This window comes from Kryptolebias marmoratus, linkage group LG5 (genome assembly GCF_001649575.2).
Source record: "Kryptolebias marmoratus isolate JLee-2015 linkage group LG5, ASM164957v2, whole genome shotgun sequence".
NCBI classification, from domain to species: Eukaryota; Metazoa; Chordata; class Actinopteri; order Cyprinodontiformes; family Rivulidae; genus Kryptolebias; species Kryptolebias marmoratus.
Genome location: NC_051434.1, coordinates 16,264,270 through 16,279,943, shown reverse-complemented (window position 1 = coordinate 16,279,943; position 15,674 = coordinate 16,264,270). Strand labels below are relative to the sequence as shown.

General features: G+C 46.7%; 1 protein-coding gene across 4 annotated transcripts in view; it reads right to left on the bottom strand.

Moving 5' to 3' along the window:
• Positions 1–15,674, bottom strand: part of kiaa1522 (KIAA1522 ortholog) — a 39,464-nt gene that overhangs the window by 7,337 nt on the left and 16,453 nt on the right. Inside the window, exon 1 of one of the 4 annotated variants that reach the window (XM_017421025.3) lies at positions 14,378–15,044. The exons of 2 other annotated variants lie outside the window; for them this stretch is intronic. In XM_017421025.3, coding sequence (XP_017276514.1) covers positions 14,378–14,519 — 142 coding nt within the window. In that variant the 5' untranslated portion in view covers positions 14,520–15,044. Of the gene's footprint in view, positions 1–138; positions 3,270–14,377; positions 15,045–15,674 lie in introns of those variants that run through there. One more of the 4 variants, XM_017421026.3, reaches the window with a different exon arrangement.

The window sequence follows — 15,674 nt, the reverse complement described above, 5'->3', positions numbered from 1 at the left end:
CAAGATGTCTTCACATCTTTTAACTGATGCGTGTGAAGAAGATTGGGGAAAAACAAAGAAAAAAAAAGTCAGCTCTACGTTGTTCGGATCAAGCCAACGTCAGAGCAATCGATGTTCCCCGTGTGAGTCAGCACTCACCCTTCCTCTTGAAGGCAGACAGCAGAGAGCGGACGCTCTTCCTCAGGTACACCACCATGCCTACACCGGCGTCATAGCAGATCTACAATCCGAACATGGGACTGGATCAAAGCAGTCCAACAGCAAGTCCCGGTGCTCGGAACCTCTGAGGGCCGCAGGAAGCCACCGAAAGCCCCACGGCGGCCTGGCTCCTGTGAACGTCGGGACGCTTCTGGGCGACTTGAGGAAGACAAGCGCACAATGAGATCAGCTCCCGGCCAAAGCTGTCCGTCCCAGCTGCCTTATCCCTGCCTCTGAGGCTCTCAGCCCCCCTCCCTCCTTCTACTCTCTCCCTCTTTGGTCCGTTTTTTTGTTTTTTTTTTCTGCTCACTCCATTGCAGTCCCCCCCTCTATTGTCAAATAACAACACCCCCTCGTCCTCCTGGTCCTGCATGAAACGCCTGTCAAAGTTTGGCTTTCAGGAGGCGACCACCCCCCCGCTTTCCACGTGTGGAGCTGAATGCACCCCACCCCGAGAACAAAAACTTATACTATTTTATTATTAATCAGTTTGATACATTTTAGAGCCTAGAAATAAAAATAAAAAAACATACAATCTGGATTTTTGTAATAATCTAAGCTGACGTTCTGATGTATGAACTGTATAAGAAGAACCAAGATGAAAGGAAATGGTAAAGCTGCTGCCAGTGGCTCATCAGGGTCACCATGGTAACCACACACCGGTGTCTGTCACTCCCTGAGAGGACTTTTAGTAGAAGTAGAAGGTAAGCCTAAAAACAAACAGTCGCCGTGCAAAAACTACAGCTTGTATTAAAAACCATTCCTGATCTGTAAGTGGCAGAGGTGTCAGGTTTTATGTGTCTACAGTGTTTTATGTAGGAGACGGGAATTAAAAAGACCCTTCACTTCCAGCTTTGAGGAGAAGATGCTGAGCTCTGATACAATGGAAGTCAATGAGGGTTTGGAGGATTTGGGAGAAAACCCTATAGCAGCGAGAGACACACTGGGTGAATGAAGACAAAACTCCCCCACGTTTTGATGGACAAATAAAGAGTCACGTTTGTGGAAGTTAGAAGGTCTTGTTTGGGAAGATCTGACAAAGTTTAGGCAGCTCAAAGTGCGACGCTCCAACGCTGCGCTGGACATCCTGCAATAAGATCCCCACAAATCACCAAACGGAAACTGCAGTTGCGCAAAACTGTCACGAGAATCGTAAAATGCCAGTTCAGCTCGTCGTGCCAAGTCCAACTTCCCGTGACCCCGTTTGAACTCCGACTGATGTTTCTCCAGAGAAGAATACCTGAGCTACAGAGCTCCGAAAAAAAAAAAGCGGAGTTTTCGTACTTGTTTTGCCAGTCTTCTACTGTCGTTTACGGGGAAACTATTTGCCTCTCAAAACGAAAAATGTGACAGAAGCAGAATGACAGACAGATAGCAGGACGGGGGCTTCGAAGTTTATGCTCTGGCACCCTTAATTACCATGATTTGATCAAGAAAGGTGCGTTAGATTAAAATGTCAAAGATACGTTAAAATTCTTCACGTTCCATTTGTAGCAATAAAAGCGATCGCCCTTGTTTCTCCTATGAATGATTCCCAATCAGTCTGAATGTATCCCATAATAACAGGCATGGTGAAGGGTTGTCATTGACCCCTTTCTAATGGAGGCCGTCGGCGATGTGCATCTGTCTAACGCCGTGTCTCGTCGTCTGAGGGCTACAGGGGATGTGTTTGACAGCAAAGTCTCTGCTTCGCTCGCTCCAGGATCCTCTTCCCCTTCGCATCGCACCTCTGCCCCACTCCTTCCGTCCGCCCCCCCCCCTTCGTGGCCGTGTCGCCGACGAAGGGCCCAGTTTGGGTTATAAATAGCCGGCACCCCTCCCTCCCTGCCCCGAGCTGGGAGGGAGGGGCATCAAAGCTGTCTGGGGGGACGGGTGTTTGTACGCCCGCTAATGTGTCCTGACAGGCTGCTGAGAATATGAAATCCAACACGGTGGAGAAATGTCCAGAAAAAAGAAGACGGCGCTGGGTAATTTGTACGTCAGGGGTTGTTTTTCTGGAGCCGAAGCACCACTTCGATCCGCTCGTCGTCTTCGGGGGGGGGGGGCTGCTGAGAGGTACCCGAACCCACCGACACAAGAGTCCTGGCTCTGGAGCGGAGTGGGGGAAAGATATAAATGAAGAAATCTCTCAGTCTCCAGGTGGGGCTGAAGGAGATCAGCTTTAGAGCTGGAGGATTAATCCGACACAAGCTTAACCTATCCATGCCCCCACCTTCTACACCTGACGTTTGTTTACCTCCGTCCTGATCTTTGCACCCTGACACGTTTCATGTCACCTTTCTGCCTAATCCACTTTCATTTCTGCAGCACTGGGACGTGCCGGGGCTTTGTTTCACTGCGACGTGCTTCTTTATGCTCCAAACTCTCTTTGTGACAGGTTTTGGTGCAACTGGTGCAACTGGTGCCCCCCCCCCCCCTCTGTGTTGACCAGAACCCCTTGTATCAATATTCATCAGAGGGCCTAATGAGACACCAGATGGTCCAGGGGAAGAGGGGCAGAGGGGACAAAGCCTTTGATGCAGCTCACAATTCCCCCACATGAGCAAAATGGAAAAAAAAAAAAAAAAATCCATCATGAAGCCAGATTCAGACTCCGTCCGGCCACCGTCACTCGCCTTTTGGCTGGGATCTGTTTTCTAGCCCATTTAAATCAACAAGTGGGCCTTCTTAAGAAGTAATTGGACGTTATTTTCCGGCCCCTTTTTTTTTTAGTAAAACACTAACATTAAACTCTAAAGCACCGGCGCCAGGCTCGTGGAGCTGTTAGCGGGTCAAACAGTCTGTGAACGAACCAACTTCAGAGGGGGAGGGAAAAAAAAAACAAACAAAAAAAACACGTTACAGCCATATTTCAAATAACAACTCGGCATTCTTCTTTACTGCTTTGCATCTCGTCTTGTGAATTCCGGTCAGGTATGTGCCTAATCTGATTCGAAACTAACTTTAAACGCCGTCTGGTATGTAGGACCCGTTTACCGAAAAGATAAAAACAACAACCCGCCTGCCGCTTTCAGTTATTACCTCCACATTTAAAGCAGTACTTCAGATCTTCCTGTGTAAAAACACATGAACAGCTAGCATCTTACCTGCGGCAGACAGCTTTGGACGACCTCGGTTTGGAGACGTTAAGTGGAACTCTGACTGGATTAACAAGCTAACAGCTAATCCGGCGCTTCCAAGACCCGAACGGGCCGCTGTCGTCGTCGTTAAAACAGCTTCAGTCAAAAAAACAAAAAGTCAGAGCCGTTCATGCAGTTTGGCATTACGTTGGTTTTCCCAGAGACATGTTAAAATATTCCAGCCAGGAATCTGGAAGTGCAACAGCTAGCTGCTGCTGCTGCTTTAATATGACTTTAACATTCTATGTAAATAACTCGGAAATGTCAAACTAAGAGTAACATAAATGTTTATATGACGGCGTCTACATAAATTGCCAATAATTGTTTGAGATTGGAGACGTTTTAAGATGTTTTACCACCATGACATGGAAGTGGAAATAACACCAGCAGCTAGCTGTAGCACCTCTGCTGCATTTTCCAACAGTAACATCATAAGATTTCTGCTGGGACGACCACTTAATGTAAAAATGTAAAACCTTTTTTAGTTTAAAATGGTGTTAAGACGTAGTTAGCTTTTATTTTTTTGGCCCTTTTTTGGCCTCGGCCCCTCCCGGACTAGCCATGAGCTCATCAGTCCCACTAGAGTTAAACTCAAAGAGCCGACTACTGCAGGTAAGATGTTTCTTACTGTTTGCACCTTTCTTCACGGTGGCAAAAAGCCCGTTTCTGCCTCCGTTTTCAGACACAAGCCAAGCGTTGCACAGCTAATCAGGCCGGGCTGAAACAACTCCTAACCGCTCCGACGTGTTTATAATCGAGGCTAATTTATGTCTGATCCTGCAACGCTCCAACTGAAGCCGCGCAGGTTGATTGCTTTGGTTTAACCAGAGGGAATTGGCTTAATCAGGAATCAGTAGTCCTCTTGTTTTCACGACGAGCTGGTCAAAATCCACGTCTATAAATTCAGATTATTGGCAGTTAGCGGCTTTTCTGAGCTGATCGCGACGACGCGAAGTGACTCGAGACAACTGCTTACTGCTGGACAGTGAAACAAACCAAAACAATATGACCAAATCGAACAGTTCAGCTACCAGAGCTGAAGGGACGACACCAAACACAAGCTGCTCTGCATAGCTCCTCACACACACACACACACACACACACTCGTAACTTCACGCTCCATTAGAAAGCGCCAACTCAGCTGGAACTTTGCTTGGCCCAACGGTAAGAGGTCAGTCGATGAGGTGGTTTACTGCAGAGAGGAGGAAACAAACAAAAAAAAAAAGAAGCACAATATGAGTCCTGGAGGGCTGAGTGAGCCTGACGCCAACACACACACACACACACACACACACACACCCACACCCACATACACACCAATATTGCAACATGTCATTTCCTGGACCTTGTGGGGTGTATTAGCTCACCTCGTGTCCTCGGCTCAACCTCTCATTCGCCGCTCGTGGAGGAAAACAAAAGAGAGGGCAAAAAAAAAAAAAAGGCGACGGCTGGAGCTCGGTGAGCCTGCGGGTCACTGAGCGGCGAACAAGGTGCAGGCCGTTCACAGCTAGAGTCTGCACAGCAGCGGGCTGGAAGCAAAGCCTGTGTCTGTGTGTGTTCACGCGTCCCCGTCTGTTAGCAAAATATCTCAGGCACCACTGGCTGGATTTTAGCGAAACTCTCAGAAAGTTATCGTTTGATGCGCATCTACAGCTGATTAACTTTTGGAGTCAACCCGATCCAAGATGGCCGCCACAGCAGATCAACCTTAGCAAACCCAGAAAGGGCTATAACTCAATCAGTTTTATAGATTAGGAGCTCAAATTTGGTGTGGTAGCAGGTGGGAGTCATTCCCAACACAGTTTGAGCGCTAACAGATCGCACAAGAGCTTTGTTTAAAACTTTGGCATGCAGTGTACCCGAATGCTGCTTTTTATTTATTTACGCAGTTTGTTTTAGGGGATTTGCTTCGGTAAAACTATTACAAGCTTCAAGACAGATCTACATGCTTCCTCGGCCCCTCCCAGTTACTTTTTCCATCCTGAATCTACCAGAGCGAAGAAGGAGAGGGTTAAAATGTGACCAGCAGTAGGTCTCAAATTACACCCACACACACACACACACAAATACACACACACGTAATGAGTCGCTCGCTGCACACCTGATTTGTATTCAGCTGCTGCTTGTGATGGAGCTGAGTTATGGGCTCTCTTACACTGAGAGGTGTAGTATTAACCAAATGCAAATATCTGGTGGATTCTGTCGCGCAGCTTGTTGTGATGAGGTGCTGATGTCTACGATGGGGTCCTGCTCAGAATGAAATACATAAACGAGCGCGCCGATTTACCACCGAGAGGGACCAGAAGAGAACGACATCCAAAGCTTGTCATTTAGGACCCCTCGAGAGGCTGTGGGGAATAAAACGGGGCGATGAAGGAGAGGACATAAATCACCGTCCCTTCCCATGAGCCACCTGGATTTCTGCTTTCCTCCGGGTGGGACACAAAGAGCGATACAAAGGCTTGAACTATGCAGACAACGATGAAAGCTCCTCCAAGACTGTGAGCAAAAACTGCGAAATGTTCGCGGAAAAGTTGAACCTCTTCTTTACGGGCCGTACGCGAGAACTGTCACTTTAGTACCCTGTCGGGGAAAAACTCCGGATAACTAACAGATCGGCTGCCAGAGTAAAACTTCAAAAGATCACATGCAGGGGAACTCATCTGTAGCCAGTTCGCCAACCTGCGAGGTAGAAATCAGCAGTTCGGACAAAACAGTGTCAAAGGTCAGGTCCAACGTATAAAATAAAAAAACAAGCCCCTCAAGTTTAAATTCTATGTAAATTCAATGCAAAAAACTAACAAATTATTAAAAAAAAAGAGAAAGAGGAAGATCAGTAGAACGAGCAGGAGAACAACTTGGCAAATCAGGAATAAAAAGTTCCTCATATCATTTCCTGTTGCTGATTTCTAAACTCTTTCCTTTTTTTATAAAATGTCAGGAGTCTGGTGGCGGGAGAAACGTGTTCAGATTGAAGAAAAAGCAAAGCCTCATCATGCTGGGATAAACTATAAATGGCCGGCTCTTGTATAGCTTGACATAGTCCAAGGACCCCGAAGCGTTTCACACTACATTCAGTCATTCACCCATTCATCCATTCATATGCTGATGGCGGTAAGCTACATTGTAGCCACAGCTGCCCTGGGGAGGCAAAAATATTCCACAAAAACACTTATTAGGAACTTTAACGAACAGTTAAAACCCTGATAGAAACAAGACCAGCACCGCTAAAGGAGACGTAGTAAAAGTGTTTTGTTTTTTTTAATATTTCTGCCGATAATAACCACGTAATAAAAAATTGACGGTGATGGTCATCCACTCAGGTCCTGGTTGGACTAGCCATTAGCTCATCAGTCTGGTCAGAACTCACCTGTACTTCTTCAAACTGATGTTGTTTAAAGAGCCATCTACAACAGGTGAGATATTAAGTGTTCATAACCTTCCAACAGAACACTAAAGATCTGAACCAGCCTTTTAAATACAATGCAGCCGAATTTCTTCTTCTTTTTTAAGACCAGTGAAGGAAGTCCAGCTGTTTAACCACGAGCTGAATGTATTCTATCTGTTTAAAACATTGTTAGCAACACGCTTTGGGTCAGTTCCCTCAGTGACTACAGATATAGAAAGTAAAATCAGACGTTAGAAAGCTCCCCCCTCGTGCAGCTTTATGAGTTCACTTTCATCTGGTCTTCAGAACATCACTCCCCTTTGAGCATCAACAGATCGAAATCAGAGTTCGGTCCTGGGTGATTCACACGGAGATGCGTCTCGTTAACCCCCCGTTCGTTCTCTCCGGAGATGAAGAAGAGATAAACCTGCTGCAGGTTCCCCCCGGGACGGGGCGTCTTCACCGCTCGTCGTTCCGATGTCGACGCTCGCTGCGAGCCAACCTTGAAAAAGATGAGTCACGGCAGGGACACGGTTCGCTCGCTGCTCAGTGCATTCATTTAGAGGCTCCCAAACAAGATAATACATCTATTTGTTGCCGACCCGGTTGCGTGGGCGTGAGTGCAGGAGTCCCTCTGGTGACCCTGGAAAATTAGAGGCTATTAGTGACGCCATGTTCTCCGGGAAAGACAAAAAGACAACACCCTGAAGGAAGCAGACTGCCAGAAACTGATGGAAGTCGATGCAAAAATGAATAAAAGCTCGCTTGTTTGACAAAAATGACTCGCAGAAGCCAAAGAAGCAAAACATACTCTGTCCTGGTGATGCAGCAGAATGACACAGGCAGCAGCAGGAAATAATGAAGAAATAAATAAAACTAGAACAGGTGCTGCAGGGTCCTCAGTAAAGAGTCTCTTCAGGTGGGATTGATGAGTTAATGAGAGACCAACAGACCCCAGGAGGACCCACCTCCGAGCGGGACGGGACAAGTCTGACTCCTCTATAAGGAGCTGAAATGGCTCCTCGGTGAAGTCCGACAGCTCAAGTGGCTGTTTTTCAAATAAGGTAAACACGGGACATTCTTGGCAGAGACGCCTTTGCTTTCTTTTGTGTCCACAGTCTTCTGTTTATGCAGGAAGCTTCGCCTCCCTGGAAAGACGGACCGATCCGCGGCTCCACAGATATGAAAGGCAGCACCGGCACCTCGGTTAGCTCGCTTTGTGGGCAGGTGGGGGTCATGACGCCGCTACGCTCGGAGCTCGAACCCGTGGCGTCGGGGCCCTGTCGCGCGACGTTTCTAATATGCACCCGAAGACCGCAAAATTTAATCGTGTTCCGGGTGAGGAAAGAGAAAATCATCCGGCCGCCGTTACGCCTCAGAGCGGCCGAGTGAGGTAGTCACAGAGCTGAAGCCGCCGGTGTGTGTGAGGGTAAGCCAGCGTCGAGGTTCGAGGGCAAAAGCCTCGTGGATTTCATTCAGCAACAAGTGATCTCGTGGATGTACCCAAACATTTGCCTTGGATCGAGAGGCAACATCAGTGTCTCCTCTGCAGCAGACACGTTTCCTCAGGCCTTCAGCTTTAACCGGGAATCTTCAGCGATAAAGACTTTGGCTTTGAGGAAAGAAAAAAAAAAAGCCGAAGTACTGGCAGCTGTTCAGACTCTCGACCTATTGCGATAATGACACAAAGTCTAAATGTCACAGTCTGGTTCATCTCATCAGTGAACGAACGTACGTCTCGGCGTTTGACCGCTCTTCTGACTGAGGAGTAATTCACATCGGCACCGGGAAGGAGGAACTGTGCGTCTTTTCCTTCCGGAGAGGAACATCTTGACACAGTGCTCCCTTGTTCCTTCGCTGGACTACATCGGCCACAAGCCGGCTACTGGAGCTCAAACGTTTGTCGCCCAGATATCCGCTCATCTATCCATCACTCAGCTCAGTTTCCCGGACCTGAGCCGTCAAAATGTTTAGCGTTTATTGACAGATCAGTCAGTCATCAGGTCTCTGTGCCGGTTTAGACCCGATCTTTTGCGTCGTCTGAATCACGCCACACACATTAGACCCGAACAATCTGTGTGTGTGTGTGTGTGTGTGTGTGTGTGTGAGACATGGGCGACAAATGAATAAGCCGTCTCCTGGGTGAATTTGCAAGCTTTCCGCCCACAGAGAACAATTCAGTCTGCGAACTCACAGACTAATGTTGCAGAAAAAGACAATCTTTTCCGCTTTCACACACCCATCCTTCCTTATTGTGAACAAGTTGAAAGGATTTCGACAAAATCAGCCGGAAACGATGTATGAATCCACGTTTGGATCCAAATTTCAGCTTCTTAAATAATAACAAAATAAGGAACAAACTGAGCTGATATTCTTTCAGTTCTTCTGTAACATTCATAAGAAACTGAAGATAAGGTTCAGTGTAAACTCTGGAAAGAGAAAAAAACTGTTTTAGTCGAAGAAATCAAAGTTTTGGGTGTAAATAAGACACATTTTCTGCAGTCTCACACAGACTGGAGTTTGACAGCTTACAAAAATTTGTACACTTTAAATACCGTATAAAAGCATTTATAAATGCATAATGTCATAAATATATATAAATAAATAATAAACGGCAATAACACAGGGGTTCCAGAACAAAAAGTGAAATAAAGGGAAATGATTTTGCCATAAAATACATAATTTTCCATAACTAAAACATTTATTTTGCCTAAATGAAGAATGACAATGATATTACCACTATATCTGGTTAGGATACAAAAATTAGGCTTGAAATGACCAAAAATCTCTTTAGTAAATGTTTGTTCTATAAAATAACACTTAATAAGTACAGCTTAGTTTAAGCTAACTGCAGCCGCTTACAAACCAGATTTATTAACCCAGCTTAAACGAGCTCTTTAAACTTGGTTTTTATGTCGTCGTCAGCTGAACAGAACCGGCTCAGGTGAGACTTTCAGGGAACAGCAGTATAAGAAATGACAACTTAACGTGAGAAATATCAATTTACATTTTAGAAAAGACAAATTATACGAAATCTAACTATCTCTGAAACTGAAATAAAGGCCACTGACTTGAAGACAACATGACTGTGTGTGTGTGTGTGTGTGTGTGTGTGTGTGTGTGTGTGTGTGTGAGCCAGTGTTTCACAGTATGGTCTGATAGTTTAATTGAATTTAGGTGGTGACACAGGAAGCCAGCAGCCAGAGTCCTCCTGCAGGCAGAGATCCCTCTGATACTCCGAGGTCGGGACCTACGTCAGCTCTGACGTCACAGAAATGTCGCTCGGAAAGAAACCAAACAACACGTTCCCCTCTTCATATCTGCACATGAAACACTGAACCGATTCTCCTCCTCGGCAAATTAAAGCTGCATCCTTTGGTCCGTGCAGCATTTTGTCTGTGGCTACAATAATTCGATTCTCACAAACTCACCAAGTTTGGTGCAAGCCAAGGGACTCTCTTCATTTTTCCCCTAAAACTCCTAGGATTGCTCGAAAAAAAAAACAACTGCCAGAGCCTCTTTTCCCCACTTCACAAGTCATTTGCTGCATTATTTACGTCAAACTGTTGGTTGTTTCCTCTTTTATTAAGCAGACGGCGTAATGAACGTGACACCGCTCTCACTAGCAGCTGAAATCAAAAGGTTTTGTGTGACCTGAGTAAAGTTTTTTTTTTTTATACCTTTTCTTCACATTAGAAACAACAGAACTGTGACAAAAAACCTCTGGTCTGTTGAACAGACCAGAGGTTAATTCCTTCATCTCATAAACTTTTATTAATATTATTTCCCAAACAAGCCACACTTTGGCTTACTTTCATTAAGGTGAGCCAAAAACTAAAATAAAAGTACTAAAAACTATAAAAGATATCAAAATGCCAGTTTAGTCCCACAAAGTCCAAATTTCCCTGACCTGTTTAAACTTTTAATGATTTTTTTTCCAATGTGAAGTATACTCGAGCTATAATGCTCCAAAGAGGACTGGGTTTCTTCCTCTGTTTTGCCAAAATCCCATTGTGGTCTATGAGGAAATTCTCACATTAAATTTTATTTATTTATTTATTTATTTCCAGACTCTTCCTATGTTGTTCAAAGTACTGCTACCGAAGGTCATAGCACACCATTTCTGACTGGGACGCATATTTTACCGTATAATTTGAAACTCTGGGTTGTGAAAGCAAACAAGTATTGTGATGGAAATCCAACAAATTAGAGCTGAGACGACAAAACAGGACAGTAAGATTTCATATTAACCACAATAAAATAAAAGTCAAATAGAAATCACTGCTTTTTTTCCTTTATATTTGACCCTCTGTCTTTTAATTTGGGGGTTGTAGCTACCAACTTTAAATAAACTCTTCTGATGTACGTGAAAGTATTTGGCGTTAGATCGGTCAGAGGGGATAATTCTGGGTTTGTTTTCCAGCAGCTTAACATTCTTCTGGGACTTTTAGGACCAGAATCCTCTCACTGACCACAATTGCATGTTGCCCGAAATATCAGGAAATGCGAACACATTTCCCTGCGTCGTGAACGCTCGATGGGGACAAGAAGGGCGACGGTAACGTCAGGGCACTTCGGGGAAGCTGGTCGGCCCGGTGTTACAGGTGACAACCAGGGGAGGACTTCTGGAACAGGTGGAGCAAAGAACACCAGTGTTTTCATCGAGACAAGATGGATAATGTCACATGAAAGAGAAGCATGGTCTTTTAGGCTGGACCTGAGACCGAATGTCAGCTGTTGGTGACAAAAGACGAAGACGGATTTTGGTTCTTTTCCATAATGTCGCATAAAAAACAAAATGTGGCTTCTAAGAAAGCAAAGAAAGATGCATAAATAGAAAGGCATTTATATATATATATATATATATGTCACAAAGAGTTATACCTGCGTCTACGGCAGCGAGACACACGGAAACGTCAGCTGAACAGCGTGGATTAGCGCAGGAGGATGAGACAGTATGAAGGCGTAGGAGGAACAGATAGCAGAGATGAAAAGTCGTCGTCTCTTTGTTCCGCCGCGTGTTGCCTAAGCCTCTCTGTGGGGAGTCCGTGACTTTGACAGTGACACACATTAAGTAGGATCTTCAAAGGAGGGCCACGAAGAGAGCGGGGGAGCGTCTTAGCCCCGCTTACAGGAATCAAAGGGATTAGGCGAGTTTTAGCCAGTAGCAAAATGGAATATGGGGGAGAAAATAAAATAACCGAATCGCACTCCGTGATGAAGAAAAATCGGAGGCGAAGGCTTCGGGCAGCCGTGTTCCAGAAAAACGACGCCCCCTTTTCTCGCCGCCGCGTGTAGTAGACACGTTTCCATCCTCCCCGAGCCCCGTCGACGCTTTCCTTTGTTTTGCTTTGCGTCAAAGATGAGAACTGCGTGCAAATCCTCCCGCGCTGACGTGCAGCAATCTCACCTTTCAGACGCTCGGAGATAAGGTGGCTAGCCGGCGGACCCAAGGTCAAGAAGATAGCAAAGTAGGAGGCGGAGAGAGGACCGACGAGGGAGGGAAGAGGCAGGGGAAGGGAACGCATGTTTCAAGGATACGGTACTGCGATTTCAGGATTGCAGGGAGATTTTATTACATGGCTGATCTGACAAAGATGCTCTCTGAGCCAGGCTATCAGGTGAAGAGAGCCAGCTGAGGTTTCCCCTGCAAAAAGATGAGACAGTAATATGAAACATCTGCAGATTCATCCACTGAGTCATAAAAAAACCCTAAAACCGTCAGTTGAGACGGGTTCTGAGCTCCCTCTGCATCACTGATAACCTGTAGATGAGCTACAAATCGAAGTATGGAAACCAAAACCTTTTTTTTTTGTTGGTCAGTCGGTATTTTGGCGTTTTTGTGTCGCAAAACTGCACACACCATCACCTCAGCTAAATGGCTGTGTTTAGAGACGCTGTGTGTGTGTGTGTGTGTGTTCACCGAATGGGAATTCGACCGTAAGAAAATTAGCTGGAATGCAGGAATGCATTCACACCCTCGGTTCCTGTACAAACCGTCAATGAAAGAGGCACTGAATGCAAGGGAGAGGAGCGGCGAACAAACCCTTACACATCCACAAAACGACGCCGACCACCCTGGGAGAGAACGACTCCCCGGTTCCTCCCAGGACCGTTGTCTAACTTAAACTTGTGCTTTCGCTTGTCTAAGATCTGGATAAGGCTTTTCTACGTTGAAACGAAAAAAGGGTTTCCATAGTTACAACTAAACGACGCACAATCATGTATGATATACATTGCGATCAAAAAGGCCACGAGAAGAAACCACAGATGTGTGCAGGAAGTGATGAGCTTGTATTTGCTCTCAGTGGTGTTAGTTCATCCATTGTTGGTCAGATTTCATGTCTGTAGACAGCAGACATATCGGAGACATCCTAAACATGCGGACGAAGGGGCCGCATTCAGATGAGACCATTTATTGAACGTTTTGGCCGCCAGGGTCAACGCCGTGTCCGCCGCAAAACATGCCGAGAACACCGTCCCCCCTCCCGCAGCGAAGCACGGCAGTGGCAGCATCATGACGAGGGGAGGTTTTTCAACTGACAGGAACTCGGGAACAGCTGAGCTGAAAAAAAAGATGAAGGGTGCAAAAGAAACCTGTCCAAGTCGCCCAGAGGTTCGGGACCGCAGGCTGACCTTCCAGCAGGACAATGACCCTAAACACTGAACACACCGCTGAAGCTAATTACTACAAGCTATTTTAAGCAACACATTCTTAGATAGAGAAGAAGCATGCCGGAGGAAGCGTGAAACCACAGCTTGGCTTTTGGATTTAACTGCCAGCTCTGTCTTTGAGGAGAGCAAAACAACCCTGGAAGTAAACTACTCTCAGCTCCAGAACCAAAACAGTCTACTAGGTGTGTTTGTGTGTGTGTGTGTGTGTCTATGCGGGGCGTTATAAAAGCAGACACTCTCATAATGATAACAACAAGGAGCGGAATAAAAGGTTGCTGTCAGCCTTGGATGGGAAACCAAGAAATGGAAAGCTACTTCTGACAAGAAAAGATGACGTCAGCAGAACCCGGAGAGAAAAACATTTCACAATGACGGAGCATTATCTGCTAATCTGTGTCGGTGTGTGTCGAACCAGTTAGTCAGGTGTTATTTGTTGCTCCGCAGACATTTACCAGAGACAAGGATCAGCCGGCATGGAACGGGCTCTGTTTTTCCGCTGCAGCTTCGACAGAGCAGGGGCGCCGGATTATCCCCACGAACTCACCCCGTTGCGAGCGGTCAAGCAACGCACGCCAGGGGGCGTCCGCAGGGCTCTCAGAGCCAGTTTGAAAAAAAAAAACAAAAAAAAACGCTGTTCTAATGATCTGTCAGCAAGGAAAAACAAACCACCAGAACCAAAAACAGGAGGCAACAAAAGAATAAAAAATAATTGTGCCTGCACACAACACCCTTCTGCACTCTTGTGCAATAAACAGGAAGGCTTGAAGCTGACTCAGAGGAAGTCAGCATGGGAATACTGTCCCTCTGCACCTTTAAAAGCTGACTGTAGGAGCTTATTCGCACAGAACACGCTTCGAAAGTCAGCTTCACTTTCAGCTCTTCTCGTCTTCCTCACACTGAAAGGCCAGCTTTAGAAATAAAACCATCTTCTGTTGGCGATTAAACCCAACGCAGGTGTGTAAATGAATAAACGCCTCCGTTTTTATCGTCTGCTCACCTGTTTTCAGTTTGTCTGGACGTCCCAGCAGCCAGGAGCTGGTCAATTTCCCCCTCTTCGGGCTCGGAGTCAAGAAGGGAGGGCAGGACGCGTTTTGTTCCGTCTGCACCGTCCTCTTCTTCTTGTGGACGCTGTTGCCCATTTTGGGGGCCAGTTTCGAAGCCCCCCCCCCCCCCTAAAGTGGGTCTACCATGCTGTCTCACTTTGACATCTGTGCTCCAGCCCTCCTGGATCCCAGCAGACCAATCCTTCCTGCCGATTCGACTCTTCTTGAAAAAGCAACAACAACAACAACAAAAAAACAAACCCTTATTGAGTTTCCGTGCTAAAGACCCACTGACACCATTCCTTCAAGACGAACGAGCTCCAGCTCTGATCAGACGCGCAGCTCCAGCAGGGGAAGATGAAGAGAAGAAAAAAAGACACTAAAATCGGTCAACCGACTCCGAGCTGACACCCTCACATGCATCCAGCTGCTGAAGGAAGCAACATCCAACACTGACAAGCTCGTGTGTGTGTGTGTGAATGTGTGTGTAGGAGCCCCTCCCACCTTCTGCCTGCGCGATCGCTGTGCTCCCAAACCACACAGACACACACACACCGAGCTCCATCGCGCAGCTCAACACATAATTCCCACGGCTTCCTCCCCCCACCCAGCGGCACCTCCTCCTCCACGAGGAGCGCAGCCGACAGGTCCTGTCAACACAAGCCGGTGGAGAAGGGGAACCCAGATCTCTCCATCGCAGGCTCGCGTGTACACAGAAAACAAACCCACCACCGGCGGGAGCGGAGCGCCGCATCTGTGGCGTTTGTCTGACCCGGACACGGGAAGAAGACGCCTAGAGCGTGCCGTCGTTACTGACCGCGTGGCAGAACGCGGCTCCTCGCGTCAAAGCCTGCGCTCACCCGAGAACGCTCCAGCTACGCTCGAAGGAAACACAGGCGCCGGAGCCAGATGGGCGAGGTGCAGGGAGAGACGCGATGGGGGAGCTCTGGAGAACGAAGACTTCGTCTCAGTTGAAACGAGGAGAACTGGGTTGAAGGGTGCCGATGAAGCTGACGTTCGAAACTCCACCAACTGAGTAGTTAGAGACTTCCTTCGTTGCTGCCAGTGGCTCTTTAGGGTCGCCATGGTAGCCGCGCCCCCTGTGTCTCGCTCCTCGACAGCACTGACAGGCGAGCAGAAACACAGAGCTGAAAGTAGGCCTCAAACAAACAGTCACTGCCAAAAAAAAAAAAAAAAACATTTTGGAAAAGCTCATGAACTTAAAGAGGCAGAAGTGTCTCATTGTCACAC